At 38.4% G+C, this 14501-nt stretch overlaps 1 protein-coding gene across 6 annotated transcripts; it reads left to right on the top strand.

Annotated features, from left to right (window-relative positions):
• The first annotated feature begins 9126 nt into the window (after positions 1–9126).
• Positions 9127–14223, top strand: LOC125223231 (uncharacterized). 6 transcript variants are annotated; one of them, XM_048126272.2, is made up of 9 exons: positions 9127–9384; positions 9535–9649; positions 10418–11193; positions 11273–11391; positions 11477–11564; positions 11655–12089; positions 12166–12634; positions 12752–12924; positions 13027–14223. In XM_048126272.2, the coding sequence occupies exons 3-9, from the start codon at positions 10432–10434 to the stop codon at positions 13981–13983; spliced, it is 3003 nt and encodes a 1000-aa protein (XP_047982229.1). In that variant the 5' UTR covers positions 9127–9384; positions 9535–9649; positions 10418–10431; the 3' UTR covers positions 13984–14223. The 6 variants fall into 6 exon arrangements, with proteins under 6 accessions (XP_047982229.1, XP_047982227.1, XP_047982231.1 ...); XM_048126270.2 differs by having other exon boundaries at positions 9535–9695; XM_048126274.2 differs by lacking the exon at positions 9535–9649 and having other exon boundaries at positions 12175–12634.
• Positions 14224–14501: the final 278 nt, after the last annotated feature.

The following is a 14501-nucleotide window of genomic DNA, read 5'->3' as shown; positions in this document are numbered from 1 at the left end:
GCAATTTCTATGTTCAGCAAGCGGCGCTAAAGTATTGACTGCATTTGTAAGCCCCTGCAAATTCAAGCATTTAGAATAATTAATAAAAATTTTAGTTAATAACATAAATAAATCATAAATGTATACCTTATGTTGATCACTGATAAATGTCCATCCCGCTCCATCTGCAATTTTAAGATCCTCAATGAGACGCTTTAGAAACCATGTCCAACATTGTTCATTCTCTACCTCAACTATAGCCCAAGCAATTGGATATATTTCATTGTTTCCATCCTGTCCAACGATGCTCACTAAAATTCCACCCAAGAAAGTCTTTAAGAAGCAGCCATCAAGTGCAACAAAGGCCTACAACTCATCTTGAAGCCTTTCACTAGTGAACTAAAGCCAATATACAGTCCTTTGAAAACATTCCCATTATCCAAAAGCAAATCAAATCTGCCCTCTTTATCAACTCTTCTTAGTTCAGCTATGTAACTCTTGAGTAAACCATAATGTTTTTCAATTGATCCTCTTAAGAGCTCTACAACAATGGCCTTAGCTTTGTAAAGTCTATTTTTATTGACTTCACTCGCATATCTTTGAAGGATGTCCATTGCTAAATCCTTCACGCTGAAGTTTGGTCGCAATCTAAACACATTCAAGTATTTTTTGGCAATCCATTTTGAACTTATAAGCTTGTTATTCATATCCCTATGACAATCATGTTCACCATCATATCCCTTGATTTCAACAATATTTTTATCTCTCACAACAAGGTGGATTGCATTTGGCTTCTAAGCGATCTTTTTCAACCCTCTTAAAGTGTATAAATTTCCCGGCCTCTATAGCACAAGTCGTAAGAGCCTCTTTACACTCAGACACATCCTGAAATTGCATCCCAAACCCAATATTTAAGGTGCTATGATCACATTTAGGATTATAAACAACCCTCTTTCTCCTACACTTAAAACGGCCAATATCATCATCATTGTCATTACTTTCAAATGAATGCACATCGCTGTCAGAGCTTGCATAATCGGAAATATTCTCATTATCATCATTGCCAACACAGCCATCAAGGAGTTTAGTGATATCATCATATAGCACTGTGTTCCTTTCTTTTACAACAATGTCATTCTCATCAAACAGTTCAGTATCAGTTAGCTCATTGTCACTCTCCTCACTTTCAGATGGAAGATAATTCACATCTATATCACAACTCGACTCTTCATCGTCACTCACATTTTTCTCAATATTTTCAGCAGCTACTTCCTGACTTTTCTCCTCAAATCCATCTTCCAATCTCCTCCCACCATCTATAAATATACTAATTGTTCTAATTCTGTGAGAAAGATAAGCCAACATTTGCATAACTTCCTTATCAGATTTTATAATCACATACAAATTCCGACAAGGAATTTTGTAGCACATCTTAGACCATGACATAAAGCCTAATATTTTAACTTCTTCCTCAATGTCAAAATAACCAAATTTATCAGGATCAAAGCCATATCTCCCAATAAAATCTCCCCCAACATAATTTTTAACACCATCTACGTCCTCAAAACCACCTCCATAATGAAAATAAATGGCAAATTCATCACTGCAAATAAGAGAGTGGAGAAAAATTGCATCATATTTAGTAAACACTTGCCATTTAACATAAATCAGGCGTGTGTTTGTGTGTTTGCTGGACGTGTGTTTTGAGCACAACAACAATAATCCTTTTTAGCCCCCCCCCCCCCCAAAAAAAAAGGAAAATCACTAAACCCTACCAAAAACATAGTTTAATACTTCAAGACTAATCACATAACTTACCTATGCAACTTTTCTCCAGAAGATTTGGATGACTTGGGACCACCAACAACTTTATCCACCATTTAAAAAAGAAAGAGCTTGTCCAAGAGAAGAAAAATAATTTATAGAAGTAATGGTGAAAGCGGTGGGTTGAGAAAGGTGAAAGGGTGAGAAACACGGTGGTAAAAGTGATTGAAATATGAAGGGTTTTATTATTATCCTAGTCAGATTTTATTTATTCTATTTTTTTGCCACATAGATAATAAAATAATATGTATTTTCCACATCAACTTCAATTTGATCGGAATTCTTCATCGGGGGAAAAATAAAAAAAATTTCAAAGTTCATGCATTTATATTCAAAAAACAAAGTTCGGGGGAAAAAGCAGAAAAAAGTGAAAGTTCGTGTATTTACAGGCTAATATCCCGTTTGAAAAAGTCTTGAAAGTAATCAAAACACATCTTTCAAGCGTGACAATCCTTTTTTCCTCCCCAAAAAGGCCAGATCTCTATTTAACGTATACTATGTTTCAATCTAAATGTTACAAATTCTTTTACATAAATTTAAGTTTTCATTAGATACCGAAATTCCGATAATCATCATTATGTTTAGGGGTGGGGAAACGGTTTCAGGTTCTCGGTTAACCGAGGACCGAAAAAATAAGGTTAAGGTTCAGTTCCGGTTAGTGAGTTTTGGATTTAGGCGGTTCTCGGTTAACCGAGAACCGAAAAGTTATAACCGAAGAACCGTAATAGTTGATTGAATTTTAATCGTTCACCATATTCATTTTAATCAATCATCCATCAAACTAAATAAAAATTGTAAAAGACATTAACTAAGAAGAACAGTTGCTGACTTGCTGCTCTTTCTAAGAAAGAGTCGTTGTTATCTCCTCCTCTTCCTTCTTCTTTGTTGCTGCTGTTCCGACGCGGCTGCTACGCCGACCGCCACTGCTCTCTCCTCCTCGTCACTCTTCTTTGTCGTTGATATCCAATGCGGCTGCTGCACCTACCGCCATTGCTCTCTTCTCCTTGCCACTGTTCTCGGTAGTTGTTGTTCCGACGCAGTTGCTATGGGTGTCGAAACGGGTAGCGGGTATTGGGTACCCGCACACCCGACCCGATACCCGACGGGTATCGGGAACCCGTTACCCGACGGAAACGGGTAACGGGTCGGGATCTAGTAATCATATTTTTGGTTTTGCGGGTATCGGGATACCCGCTCGGGATACCCGATAATCCCGAAAATTACCCGATTTTAGTTAAGTATTTTGTAATCATTAATATTAATAAAAATTTTAATTATCCAGGTCACACTCAGATTTCTACATATAATATTTTTTTGTCTTTTTTTCTTCTATTAAAGAGCATACAAATACCAATCTTATATAACATACAGTAGCATATGTGATATGTATACAGTAGCTACACAAATACAGTAGCATATACATATAATCTAATCACTAATGATTATGGATTCTTTTATGTGATTTTAGGATGCACAAAAATACTAACATTACTATGGATATATAACTATCAACAAGTCGAGGATAAAGCAAATAATAAATAAAAACAAAAAAAAAATTAAAAAAATCGGGTCGGGTCGGGTCGGGTACCCGTTGTGTCGGGTGCGGGATACCCGACTCGGGTATCGGGTAATACCCGACATAGTGCGGGACGAGTATCGGGACAACAATTTCGGCTGAAATCGGGTGTGGGTACCCGCGGGTACCCGTTTCGACACCCCTAGCAGTTGCTGCACCGACCGCCGCTGCTTCTCTGACCGCCGTTTCTCTCTCCTCCTAGCCCCTCTTCTCTACTGCTGTTGTTCCGATGCTCCTACGTACTGTGCCGACTGTCGCTTTTGCTGCTCCGCTTCTCCGATCGCAATTGATTTCGGTTCCTTCGGTGGAACCGAAAAACCTATAGGTCCGAACCGATCGGTTCCTTAAGGAACCGAACCGACTAAGGGTTTGATTTCGGTTCTAGATTTTAGAAAAAATGGGAGTCGGTTAACCGATAAATCGGTTCGGTCAGAACCGAACCGACCGAATCCCCAGGCCTAATTATGTTATAAACCTAGTAGACTAGTTGTACTTATATCCAGTGACGAAGCCGGGAATTTTATATTGAGAGATCCAAGTTTTAGGTATTTTTTAGTGTCGGTATGACGGAAAATTGTTGCAATATGGGCAATGGAGAGTTGCAAGAGATATAGATGAATAATGAGAGAAAACTAAAGTAGAGATACGTAATAGAAACTAAATATAGATATGTTGCTCATCTTTAGAAATTAAAGTACAAGTAAATAAAAAGATAAGACTAAAAATCGGATATATGAAAATAAATAGCAGTTCGGGTAAGCCTCTTCGACATAAAAGTTTTAGAAATAAAACAAAGACCCATATTAATATAATCCATGACAAAATCTCAAATACAATTTCACGTAGAAATCGAAGAGATCTAATCAATTGCAAATATTGCTAGAGCCGTAAATTATCCCAAGATTAGGTATTAAATTACGAATAACCAAAAAGAGACAATTGTGTTACAAACATACGATTGTCAAATAAAGTTGTCGATACATTCAGTTTATTTGATATGTTCTTGTTTATCTAATTAGATAAATTATTTTTATATAGTTGATTAAATAAACTACTACGTATTTACTAAGATTTGTGAAATTTTAATCAATATAAATGATAATTGGCGTACAGTATATATACAAATGCATTTAATTTCGATTATAGAGAAAAGTAGTACTATTAGACAAAAAACTATTGGACACAAAGCAAGGAGAATAAATCAATTTGTTCAAGAGGGGATTAGAACTTGGGACACAAAACAAGATAAATAAAACAAGAGAAACTTATCGATTTGTTGAAGGAGAGAGTCGAACTTGGGACGCTAAAATTAGAGGCTTGGGTCTAAACCAACTACGCTACCTCAGAACTCATGTATATGTGTATAGAATATATAGTAATAATTACACTAGATGGGGGCCCAGTTGCCCCCTAGATCCCATAGTGGCTTCATCACTGCTTATGTGTTATGATCATATTATAAAGTGTAGTGTGAATCAGTTGGAGATCAATACTGAGAAAATGTGTATATATTGCCATTAACACAATGAAGAAAACTTAAAAGAAAGTATTAAAGTTGGAGCCACTAAAGAGATTTAAAGATTCGCCTCTAAAAAAATATGGGAAATATTTAATATATATCAGAGAAGAATGTTTGACATCATATATCAAAGAAGATATACATATTGAATGTTTGCACAACTACACTAGTGCAGCGTTGCAGACAGCGAAAACGACATGAGAACGTTGTAACGTGACAATTAATGTTAAAACGAATGGATTTTATTGACGATTCTTTCCGTAGCACTATCCAAATCCCACCTACAAATACCATATCGCATTCAAATGTGCAACATTTCACTTAAAGTTGATGAGGAACTGAAATGTTGCACATTTGAATGCAAAAGCATTCAAGTGCTCAAAATGATAAACGTGTTTTCGAAGAAGGTAATACTAATATACTTATCCGTTCGGTACACAAAATTGGAATAAAAATTCTATGGAACTGGATTTGAAAGAATTTTTATTCAATTCCAAATCCTTTGTTCGATAAAATGATATAATTGATATGAAGTTGAATTTAAATAAATTATGCAGTGTGTGTGAAGGTGTGTGTGTGTGTACAAGGGTGTGTTTTGTGTGTATATATGTGTGTGCAGGTATGTGTATGTGTGTGTCAATGCAGCTGTGCAGGTTTGTGTGTGTGCGCGCGCGCACGTGCAGGTGTGTGTGTGTATGTGCAAGTGTGTGTATTTGTGTGTGTGCAAGTGTGTGTGGTGTGTGAAAATTTTATTATTATTTGAAATTTGAAATTCCATTATCTACTTTTCATATGAAATTCACATCCAAACATTTTGTCGTACCAAACATTCTACATTCAAACAAAAATATCACACTTCCATTTCTGGAAAAAAAAAATCATCACTAATACCCTGAACTTCCTTCTATCTCTTCATTGTGACTCAAACTACATTTTATATGTCCATTAATTATTCAACTATACTTTAATCTTTATAATTCACGCTGAACAAAAGCTCATAAAATCTCATGACATCCCAAGTGTGACAATCTATCCATTACGAAAGTCGGTATTATACTTCTAATCCAAACCAATACTCACTTATTCATGGTCGATTATTATTTCTTGATTTCTTATTGAACACAAATTTGATAGGATTTTCTTAAGCAAAAGCAACATTATTATCACAAGTTCAAACAACAATGCAAAATCCGAATATAACTGTAGTCCATTTAAATCAAAATTAAAATAACAACAACAAAAGTAGGGTTTCCTACTGAAAGATGTTGTAGTTCCCAAACTCAGCCCCTGAGGAAGAGCCTTCACCTCCTCCGCCACCGCCTCCACCACTGCCACTGCCACGGCCACGGCCACGAGGGAGCGGCACGGGGCGACGGTTGGGATCTTGGGCGCGATGGTGTGCCAAGTAGAGAGCGAGCGTGTCGGAGTAGTTGTAGAAGCCCAAGGCATCCATGGCGCCCACCACGTCCTCCGGCGTGATCGTAATCCGGCTCTCCCCGCGGCACTTAGCGTTCGCCTCCGTTGTCACGTAGGCGATGAACTCCGTCACGCACTCCTGCACCATGTCCTTCGCGTCGTCGGAAATCTTCGCGTGCAGCGGCAGAGCCCGCCGCATTATCCTCTTCACGTTCGCCGACGGCACGAACTGCTCCGACCTCCTCATCGGAACTTGTTGCAACGGCGCCACCTCCTCTATCCTCTCGCCACCGCCACCGCCACCGGCTGCTGCACTTGCACCATCCTCTGTGATCCATAGGAGAGAAATCGATTTAATGTGACAAAATAAATGAATTAATTAGAAATAATTTATAATGAAATTAGCAAATGAAGGAATTTTGTTTGAAATTGTGAGTGTCACATTTTCTCATGGACAAGAAGACAAGTTTTGGTGTGATGGTTGATGGATTTTGTTTACTAGCTAACAATATTACTTTATTACATTGCACCAATTTTATAGAGGAAATTTTTTTTAATGTCAACATATTAACACGGTTTCCCTCCAAAGTAGAATATCAGAACTCAAATTTATTCATGCCATTAGAATCAAATTCTTTTCAACAAATGACACATAAATCACTTTGATAAATTAAAAACACACCATTGCATCTTAGAAAACAAGAAATTCAACCTTTATACATCAATTAAGAGCAAAAACTTAAAAAAGATATATTTCGACAAAGTTTTGCTAGTATATCATATCAACATGTTCATATACGAAGAATAACAAAATAAAAATGAAATAAACAACTTGCCTCACAAAAGTGGATAAAGAGAACCAATAAAATAGCACAAAATCAAAAGATGTCACTCGACAAATAAACATATATAGATCAAAACAAAACTCCACAGGAAGTTGACAGAAATCAGCTTTAACTTGTTAATAATTTATGCATAGAATATTATTTTGCAAAATTTAATTTGCTAACGATTTGGCAAAAGATTTGACATACTTCACAGCATAAAATTCAAAGAATTAAAACCAGTTGGCTCATGGCAAAAAAAGAAAAAAATCTAATGCATAAAAATTTCAGATTAAGTTTAGCACTTTTACCAGATCTGGATGCTACATGCTGAGAGTTAAATCCTCCTCCACTTTCCATCTTCAAATATATTTAGCAAACGATCTATTTCTTGTGATTTGACTCTTTAAACTGTGTGACTGTGAAGACAATTGGCTGAATATATAGACAAGAAGAGTCTTCGAAGTGTAGAAATGAGTCCACAAGATGCAATTATGGGGCAGGTGATCCATAGTCATTTTTTTTGTCAGCATAATATGTGTGTATTTAATGAGAATTGTCATTTAGTAAGAAAAAATATTAGTACGTTTTATTTTTATTTGGTAAGTAGAAATACCGTCGATAAAATTCTTCCGACCGGGCTTGTCGTATCGTACTATTTACTTAATTTAGGAAAAAATTTAATGCTGAAACGGCTTTAAAGCATCAACAACGGAAGGAAAATCGCGCACCGGGGACGTCCCACGTTGAAGGGGGGCGCATGCCGAAATGGCACACCAATCGCTTGTCGTTCGCGTGAGGCACACGAGCTTTGTTATTATTTTTTTAATTTTATAGCCAATTAATTATTAATTATATAAATAATTGCAAAGACGTTATACAGAAAAACACAACATAGTCTACTGATAAAATGTTCACTTCTTTTATTTTCCAATTCTGTATTCACAGTATATACCGTTTGTACAATATATATTTATGTCGGTATATACACGATGCACCTATAAATTGTGGTATATACCGAAATTTATCATATTGCAATATTTGGTAATGTATCATATTGCATTAAAAATCACAGTATATAGGTGACAAATCGCGTGATTTAGGCTGTTCTCGGGTTAAATTGTGTGAGTTTGACCGTTATCAGGCTAATCCGATAGCAACCCAATCAAATAAGGCCTAACATGAACCCGACATGTTAAGGAAATTCTCAACCCGAACACGAACCCGGCCTACTACTTTCAAACCCGAACACGACCAATAACAAGTCAAACCATTAACATATATGATTAAACCTGAATTACAAAATTGAAACCTAATACTACTATTAAACAGATTAAAAAGATTTAAACCTAATTTACATAATATAAATCGAATTAACATGAATATATAGAATACAATAAAAGTAGTATTTATACAAGAATCAAAATAATAATAGATTTTAATGGGTTACCTGAACTCAACCCAAACCGAAATTATAAATTCCTATTCCGATAAAGTATCATATCGAACTTATAGTGAAAATTCCGTATTTTTGGTACGATAAGTCCGCTCTTTTAGTATTTCGATATTTTTCTCCTTATTAAATTTTTCTTGCTATGACAAGATTTTTTTCACCCAAAATTTATGTTGCCTATCCAAAGTTAAAATCAAATTTCCGACAATAAATTTGAGATTGTTTTAATATGACTTTGCTAAATGTTTGAATGAAAAAGGACGTGGAATCTTAACCTTTACATCTCGAGAAAAGTAAAAATCAACCGAAAATTAAAGTGAGAGATAATGAAGTTTGCCATTTGCCATTTAATATGGGCGAGATAACGTCAAAAAGTAAAAAAAGTCAACTCTTACAAAATTTGGGCAATATTCTCCACAAGCAAAAAGTTTAGGGCCTAGTTTGAGAATATACAGAAGAAGAGGACTGAGTTGCAAATAAACAGAAGTGTGGATAGAGGAGGACGCTTCTCAAAACCCTAGCGCTATCTCTTCATTTTTTTCCCCAAACGAAGTCGTGAAAGCGTTTCTGGTGAAGGAGATCAGAAATTCTCTGATTTGAATAGCCGTTGCTCTCACACCTCCTTCCCTCCATTTTTTCATCTCCTGCTGCAAAATCCCAACGCCTTTAGCTTCTTCTTCAATTCCACGCCCAAATTACTTACATGGTTTGGGTTTTGGGGAATCGATAAAGCTATCGTAAGCGTTGCTTCGTCGAATTGACTCACTCGGGCTTGTGGCTTTTCTCTTTCTGGGTAAAAGTTCGTTTTTTTTTCTTCCCCTCTATGTTTTAGGTCAATTGCGTAATGTTTGATGTGATAATTGGAGCTTACGTTGAGAATCAGGTGTTTTGACACAGCTGATTATGCTCTAATTGTGCCATTTTCACTGGATTACGGATGTAGGGAATGGTAAATGAGTGATGAATTCGTGGATGGCGTAATCTCATGGATAGTTACATTGCCTTATAATCTTATGGATAGTTACATTAGTCTCAGGCTCTCAGCAGGCTCAGCTCAGGTGTCTGCTGGTGGCCCTCTGTTGCCTATTTATTGAGTGAGAGACTGTATGTATTATGGAAATTTTGACGCTATAAATTCACTGAGTCTGGTACTTCTTAGAATGTGGCTCAGTAATTATTGAGTATGCTTGTTAGGTTCTATTTGTAATTTTGTATAAAAATTTCATCTTGACGTGAGTTCACGTGTTCCGTTGCCAAATTCGATGGGGGAATGGGAGTCTAACGTGTGTGAAAGTCTAAGATACATACCTAATTTTAGTTTACTTAGCAATTTCAGTATTTTTGCAATAGTTCTTCATAACGAACCTGACTGCACCTCTCAGTGAATATTGAAAGTGATGTTGGTTGTGCTATTCACTATACCCGGATATCCATAAAGTGTTAAGTACATTCTTCATAAGTGAAAATAGTTAAGATCTAAAAAAAATTCTCTCCCCTGCCGAAAGTTGTACAGTTTCCTTTTAGTTGCATAAATAATTTCCACTTTCAGATACCTCATGTGCCTTGTCCATCTCTTGCTTAGTGCAACGTTTGTAATGGGTTGACACTAATCCATCTTAACTTGAGGGGTTGCAGTGAAAGTGAAATGCAGAACTGGAATATAATGAAAAACACTTGTTGATGACCTTAGAATAATATTCTCCTTCTAGATTTTCTTAAGGTTAAAAAACGTGGCCACTTTTAGCAATGTTGTCGTCACTAGCCAATTATATTTGAATGTGTACTGCTTGTTTCAATTGAGATTTGACTATCTGTAGATATTGCAGGGATTTCAGCGAATATGAATTCTGCACCGAGGCATACATTGCATCCTGGGCCCATTGATGACTCCGTACTTACCTTACAGGATCATCACAGATCTACAGAGATATGGAATGGTCAGAATTTTGAACCACTGACTTGCAGGAGGTGTGATGGCCACTTTTGGCGTTTGGGTGCCTTGGATCCTCGAGTGCAAGAAATGATGTTGAAAGCAGGTTTTTATGGGGTGTATAAGGCTGGTCGCATGCGGCTGGATCATGCTTTAATCACAGCATTGGTTGAGAGATGGCGCCCAGAGACGCATACTTTCCATTTGCCAGTTGGTGAGACCACTGTCACACTTCAGGACATTTCTGTGTTGTGGGGTCTCCCCATAGATGGTGAGCCTATTACAGGTGTCGATACCAACCGGTCACTGGATGAATGGCAAGAAATATGCAATGAGCTATTGGGATTCAGACCCCCGCCTGAAGACTTTGATCGCGGCCGCCTCAAGATCCGATGCTTACAGGAGAGGTTCAAAACATTGCCAGATGGTGCATCAGAGTGTACAGTGCAATTCTATGCCAGAGCATACATTTTACAGTTACTTGGTGGGCAGCTATTGTCAGATATGTCTAATAATAAGGTGAAGCTGATGTACTTGCCCCTGCTCAGGGATTTTGAAGTGGCTGGGAAGCTAAGCTGGGGTGGAGCTGTCCTTTCTTGCTTGTACCGGGCATTGTGCCGTGCAGCCAAACCCGAGACATCAGATATATGTGGGCCATTGGTCCTTTTGCAGGTTACAAGCCTAACATAAAATTTTTACTATACAGTCATCAGTACAGATTGATGTAATGGTCTTTGTGAATTCTACTCAGATCTGGGCATGGGAGAGACTGCCTTTCATCCGTCCAGGGAGATTAACACCCCGTGAGCAGCCACCTCCTGATGTAGTTGCTGGAGATCACTCTTTGCCTTCTGCCCCCTATGGTTCCAGGTATTCTCGAAGATTTGCTAAACTTGAAGTGCTCATATTCGACAATGCATGTATTTTATTAGTATGAATTGTTAATTGTTCGCAGGTGGAATGTTGGTTTCAAGCTGGAGACTGTGGGAACGCATGTCCTAGTCTTATACAGGGACCAGCTAGATAATATGAAGGACGACCAGGTTAATGTTCATATTTTACTACTACACGCAGTATCTGTTTTATAACATAATAATCCATTGCCAATATGTAAAATTTACTTCATGTTTTAGTTTATATGGGACCCATATCCTCCTGAAGTCTTGGCCAGCCTCCCCGAATACTGTCTTTCAGGAAGACAAATATGGCAGACAGTGGCTCCTCTCATCTGCTTTGATGTCGTGGAGTTCCACCATGCTGATCGTGTTCTGCGTCAGTTTGGTCAACAACAATCCATCCCTGCACTTTGTGACACTATCCCCGACATTCATTTGACAGATCGTCGGGGAAGACAGAATTATGATTGGGCCCATCATCACAGGCAATTTGTTGATATGTGGGCAGAACGCCGAGCCCGAGTCATATGTGGACCTCCAATTGATGGTCCAATGGATCAGAGTGATCCATACATGATGTGGTACAGAAGAATCACTCGCTTATTGATTGGTAATCCGGCCACTCGTCCAAATACTGGATATCAGGGAGTTGGAGGTGCTATGGAGGCAATGGTAGGAAACTTATAAAAAATCCAACTTTTTACCCAGCTGATTTCATGCTCGTGTTTTTGTATTTGACTTTTTTCAGTGTATCCAGGCCCAGAGCTTACAAAAAATATATCACCGTGCCTCTGATGCTATTCATGAAGGTTATGAGGTCTCTGGGGAATATGTCCTTAGGGAAATCCAGGAAATATGTGCATATTCTCTCAGGGCAGCTCATGAGGACCACCGTTTGACTGTGCGTCCTGATATGGGAGCAGCATCTCCATCGACAGCCCCATTTGTTCCACCCAAGGTTCAGAGAGGTCGGCCAAGAAAGAGGGGCACACTTACTTCTGGACGAGCAACTGATAGCCGAAGAAGAGGTTCACTGGTTTCTTCGATGTTTCCCACCTCATCAGAGGTGTCTCATTCTTTTAAGCCATCGAATCTGTTTCAAGGAAATGTTAGTGACGTGCCAGATACACCGGGGACATGGGATTCTGGATTGAGTGCCCCCGATTTCCAGGAAGATACTGATCCGAACATAACTCAGTTGGATCCTGAAGCTACAGGTGCAGTTGGGTTGCGAATATGATAGGGGGGGGGGGATGCAATTCTTGATTTTTTCATTATTGAGATGTGATTGTTTATAAAAGGCACTGTATAATCATTTTTATTGAATCTTGCAGAAACTACAAACCCAATGGTGCAGGCCCTTGAGAAGATTCGAGATATATGTGCATGTGCTTTGGGAGTGAGTAATCAAAACCAGGCCATGCTATCAACACATGATATGATCCCAGATGGTCCCAAGATGAAGCACTGCAAGCCCAGAAGGAAAGGCGAAATGAGTGGGTACTTGGTATGTACAAATTCATGTGTCAATCCGTACTTCCCATGTTCCTCTAGTGCATTTTCACCAACACCATCTACCTCGTTGGGGCCTAATGGTTCTCCTTTGCAGCCGCATGATAGTACCGGACGGGATGTTGAGCCTTTGGCTACACCAATGTCAAGAGAGTCTCTGCTTCCAGAATTACATGACAACTTGCACTTGGAAATGATAGAAATAGACACCCTTACCGGAAGCAGAGAAGCTTCACCATCTCCTGCCGATCCATCTATGCTAAATCTACATTGTGATCCCCCAGGTGGTCAGGATTCAGCCCTTACGTTGACTGATGTGAAAACAGATTTTTCACCAGGAAATGATGAACAAATCCAAACTGGTTCTGCAGCAGACGACAGAGAACAAGAAGTCACTGGGCAGGAATACAGAGGAATTGGCGATGAAGTCTTGCAACCGGTACCTGAACCTCCTGCATTGGAACCATGTTCACAGAACTCAGAACAACTACACCATGTTGATACTACAACATTTAATGGGACTCTTTTCCCTCATGAAGATGATCCCAGTGCCTCTATGGTTTCCACACATAACCCTGAAGTGTCAACTTTACACCATGAACCTATTGAGGAGGCAATGCATGTGAATGGAGTGGACAACAAGTCCATCCCTGAACCTCCTGTACACGAGCCCCAAGAGGCTGAGAATCCGCCATTGTCCGACTCCATGAGTCATGGAATGGAAGACATAAAACCCTACGCTCATCTTGCTGAAAAGAATATCCCAGAGCCATCACCAGCGCATCAAGATAGCTGTGGTGAAACAATCAAGGTTGATGAGGTAGATGGTGATGCTTTAGAATGTGGTCTAGCCAAGAGGAAAGGAGTGGATGCAGATAATGCTGACACGACTTCCTCTGGTCCGACTGTAAATTCACCCTGTCCCGATAATTCTCCTTTTAAGCCGTCGCCAGAGGGAGAGTTACAGGTTACTGAGAACGATTCTGCAGCAGCCAAAGACAATGTACAGAGGAAGTACAAGAGACAGAGGCGTTCTGCTCCAAAACAGGGGTAGTCCTTCCTTGCCCGTACCGCGCGGCTATGCATACACACTGCTGCATGTAACTTTATTCATTCGGCTTCTTCAATGTTAGTGTTCAGAGTTATTGCGATTGAAACTTTTCTTTTTATTGTTTGGTAGATTAGTAGATTCTCATTCCAGAACCATGTTTTTTTTTTGACAGTGGCTGCATGTCAAATAAGTTGATCTAGTGTTCATTTTCAATGTATATTATTGGAATTGTTTTGGTGGATGTATCTAGGCATGAAATTATTGTAATAATCCTCTGTTTATGATGATAAATAATACTGTATACTATTAATCATAAAAGTTACTACATCTTCATACTTTACAAAGAATCAAATAAATAATATATGATGATAGCTAAGTTACTAGTATTACTGAATCGAAATTCTATTAAAACCTCAGACGAAAAATCCAATTTCTGTCAGTAAAGTGAGTTTCAAGAGTCAGAATAGTATTGAACAGGCTTCATCCTTATGAATTACTGTGATAAATGATTTCAGGCATAG

The sequence above is a fragment of the Salvia hispanica genome, chromosome 1 (assembly GCF_029641045.1).
Source record: "Salvia hispanica isolate PSC_SH4W2 chromosome 1, Shi_PSC_v1, whole genome shotgun sequence".
NCBI lineage: Eukaryota > Viridiplantae > Streptophyta > Magnoliopsida > Lamiales > Lamiaceae > Salvia > Salvia hispanica.
The sequence above is the reverse complement of the archived record's forward strand: the minus strand, read 5'-3'. Positions and strand labels throughout refer to the sequence as shown.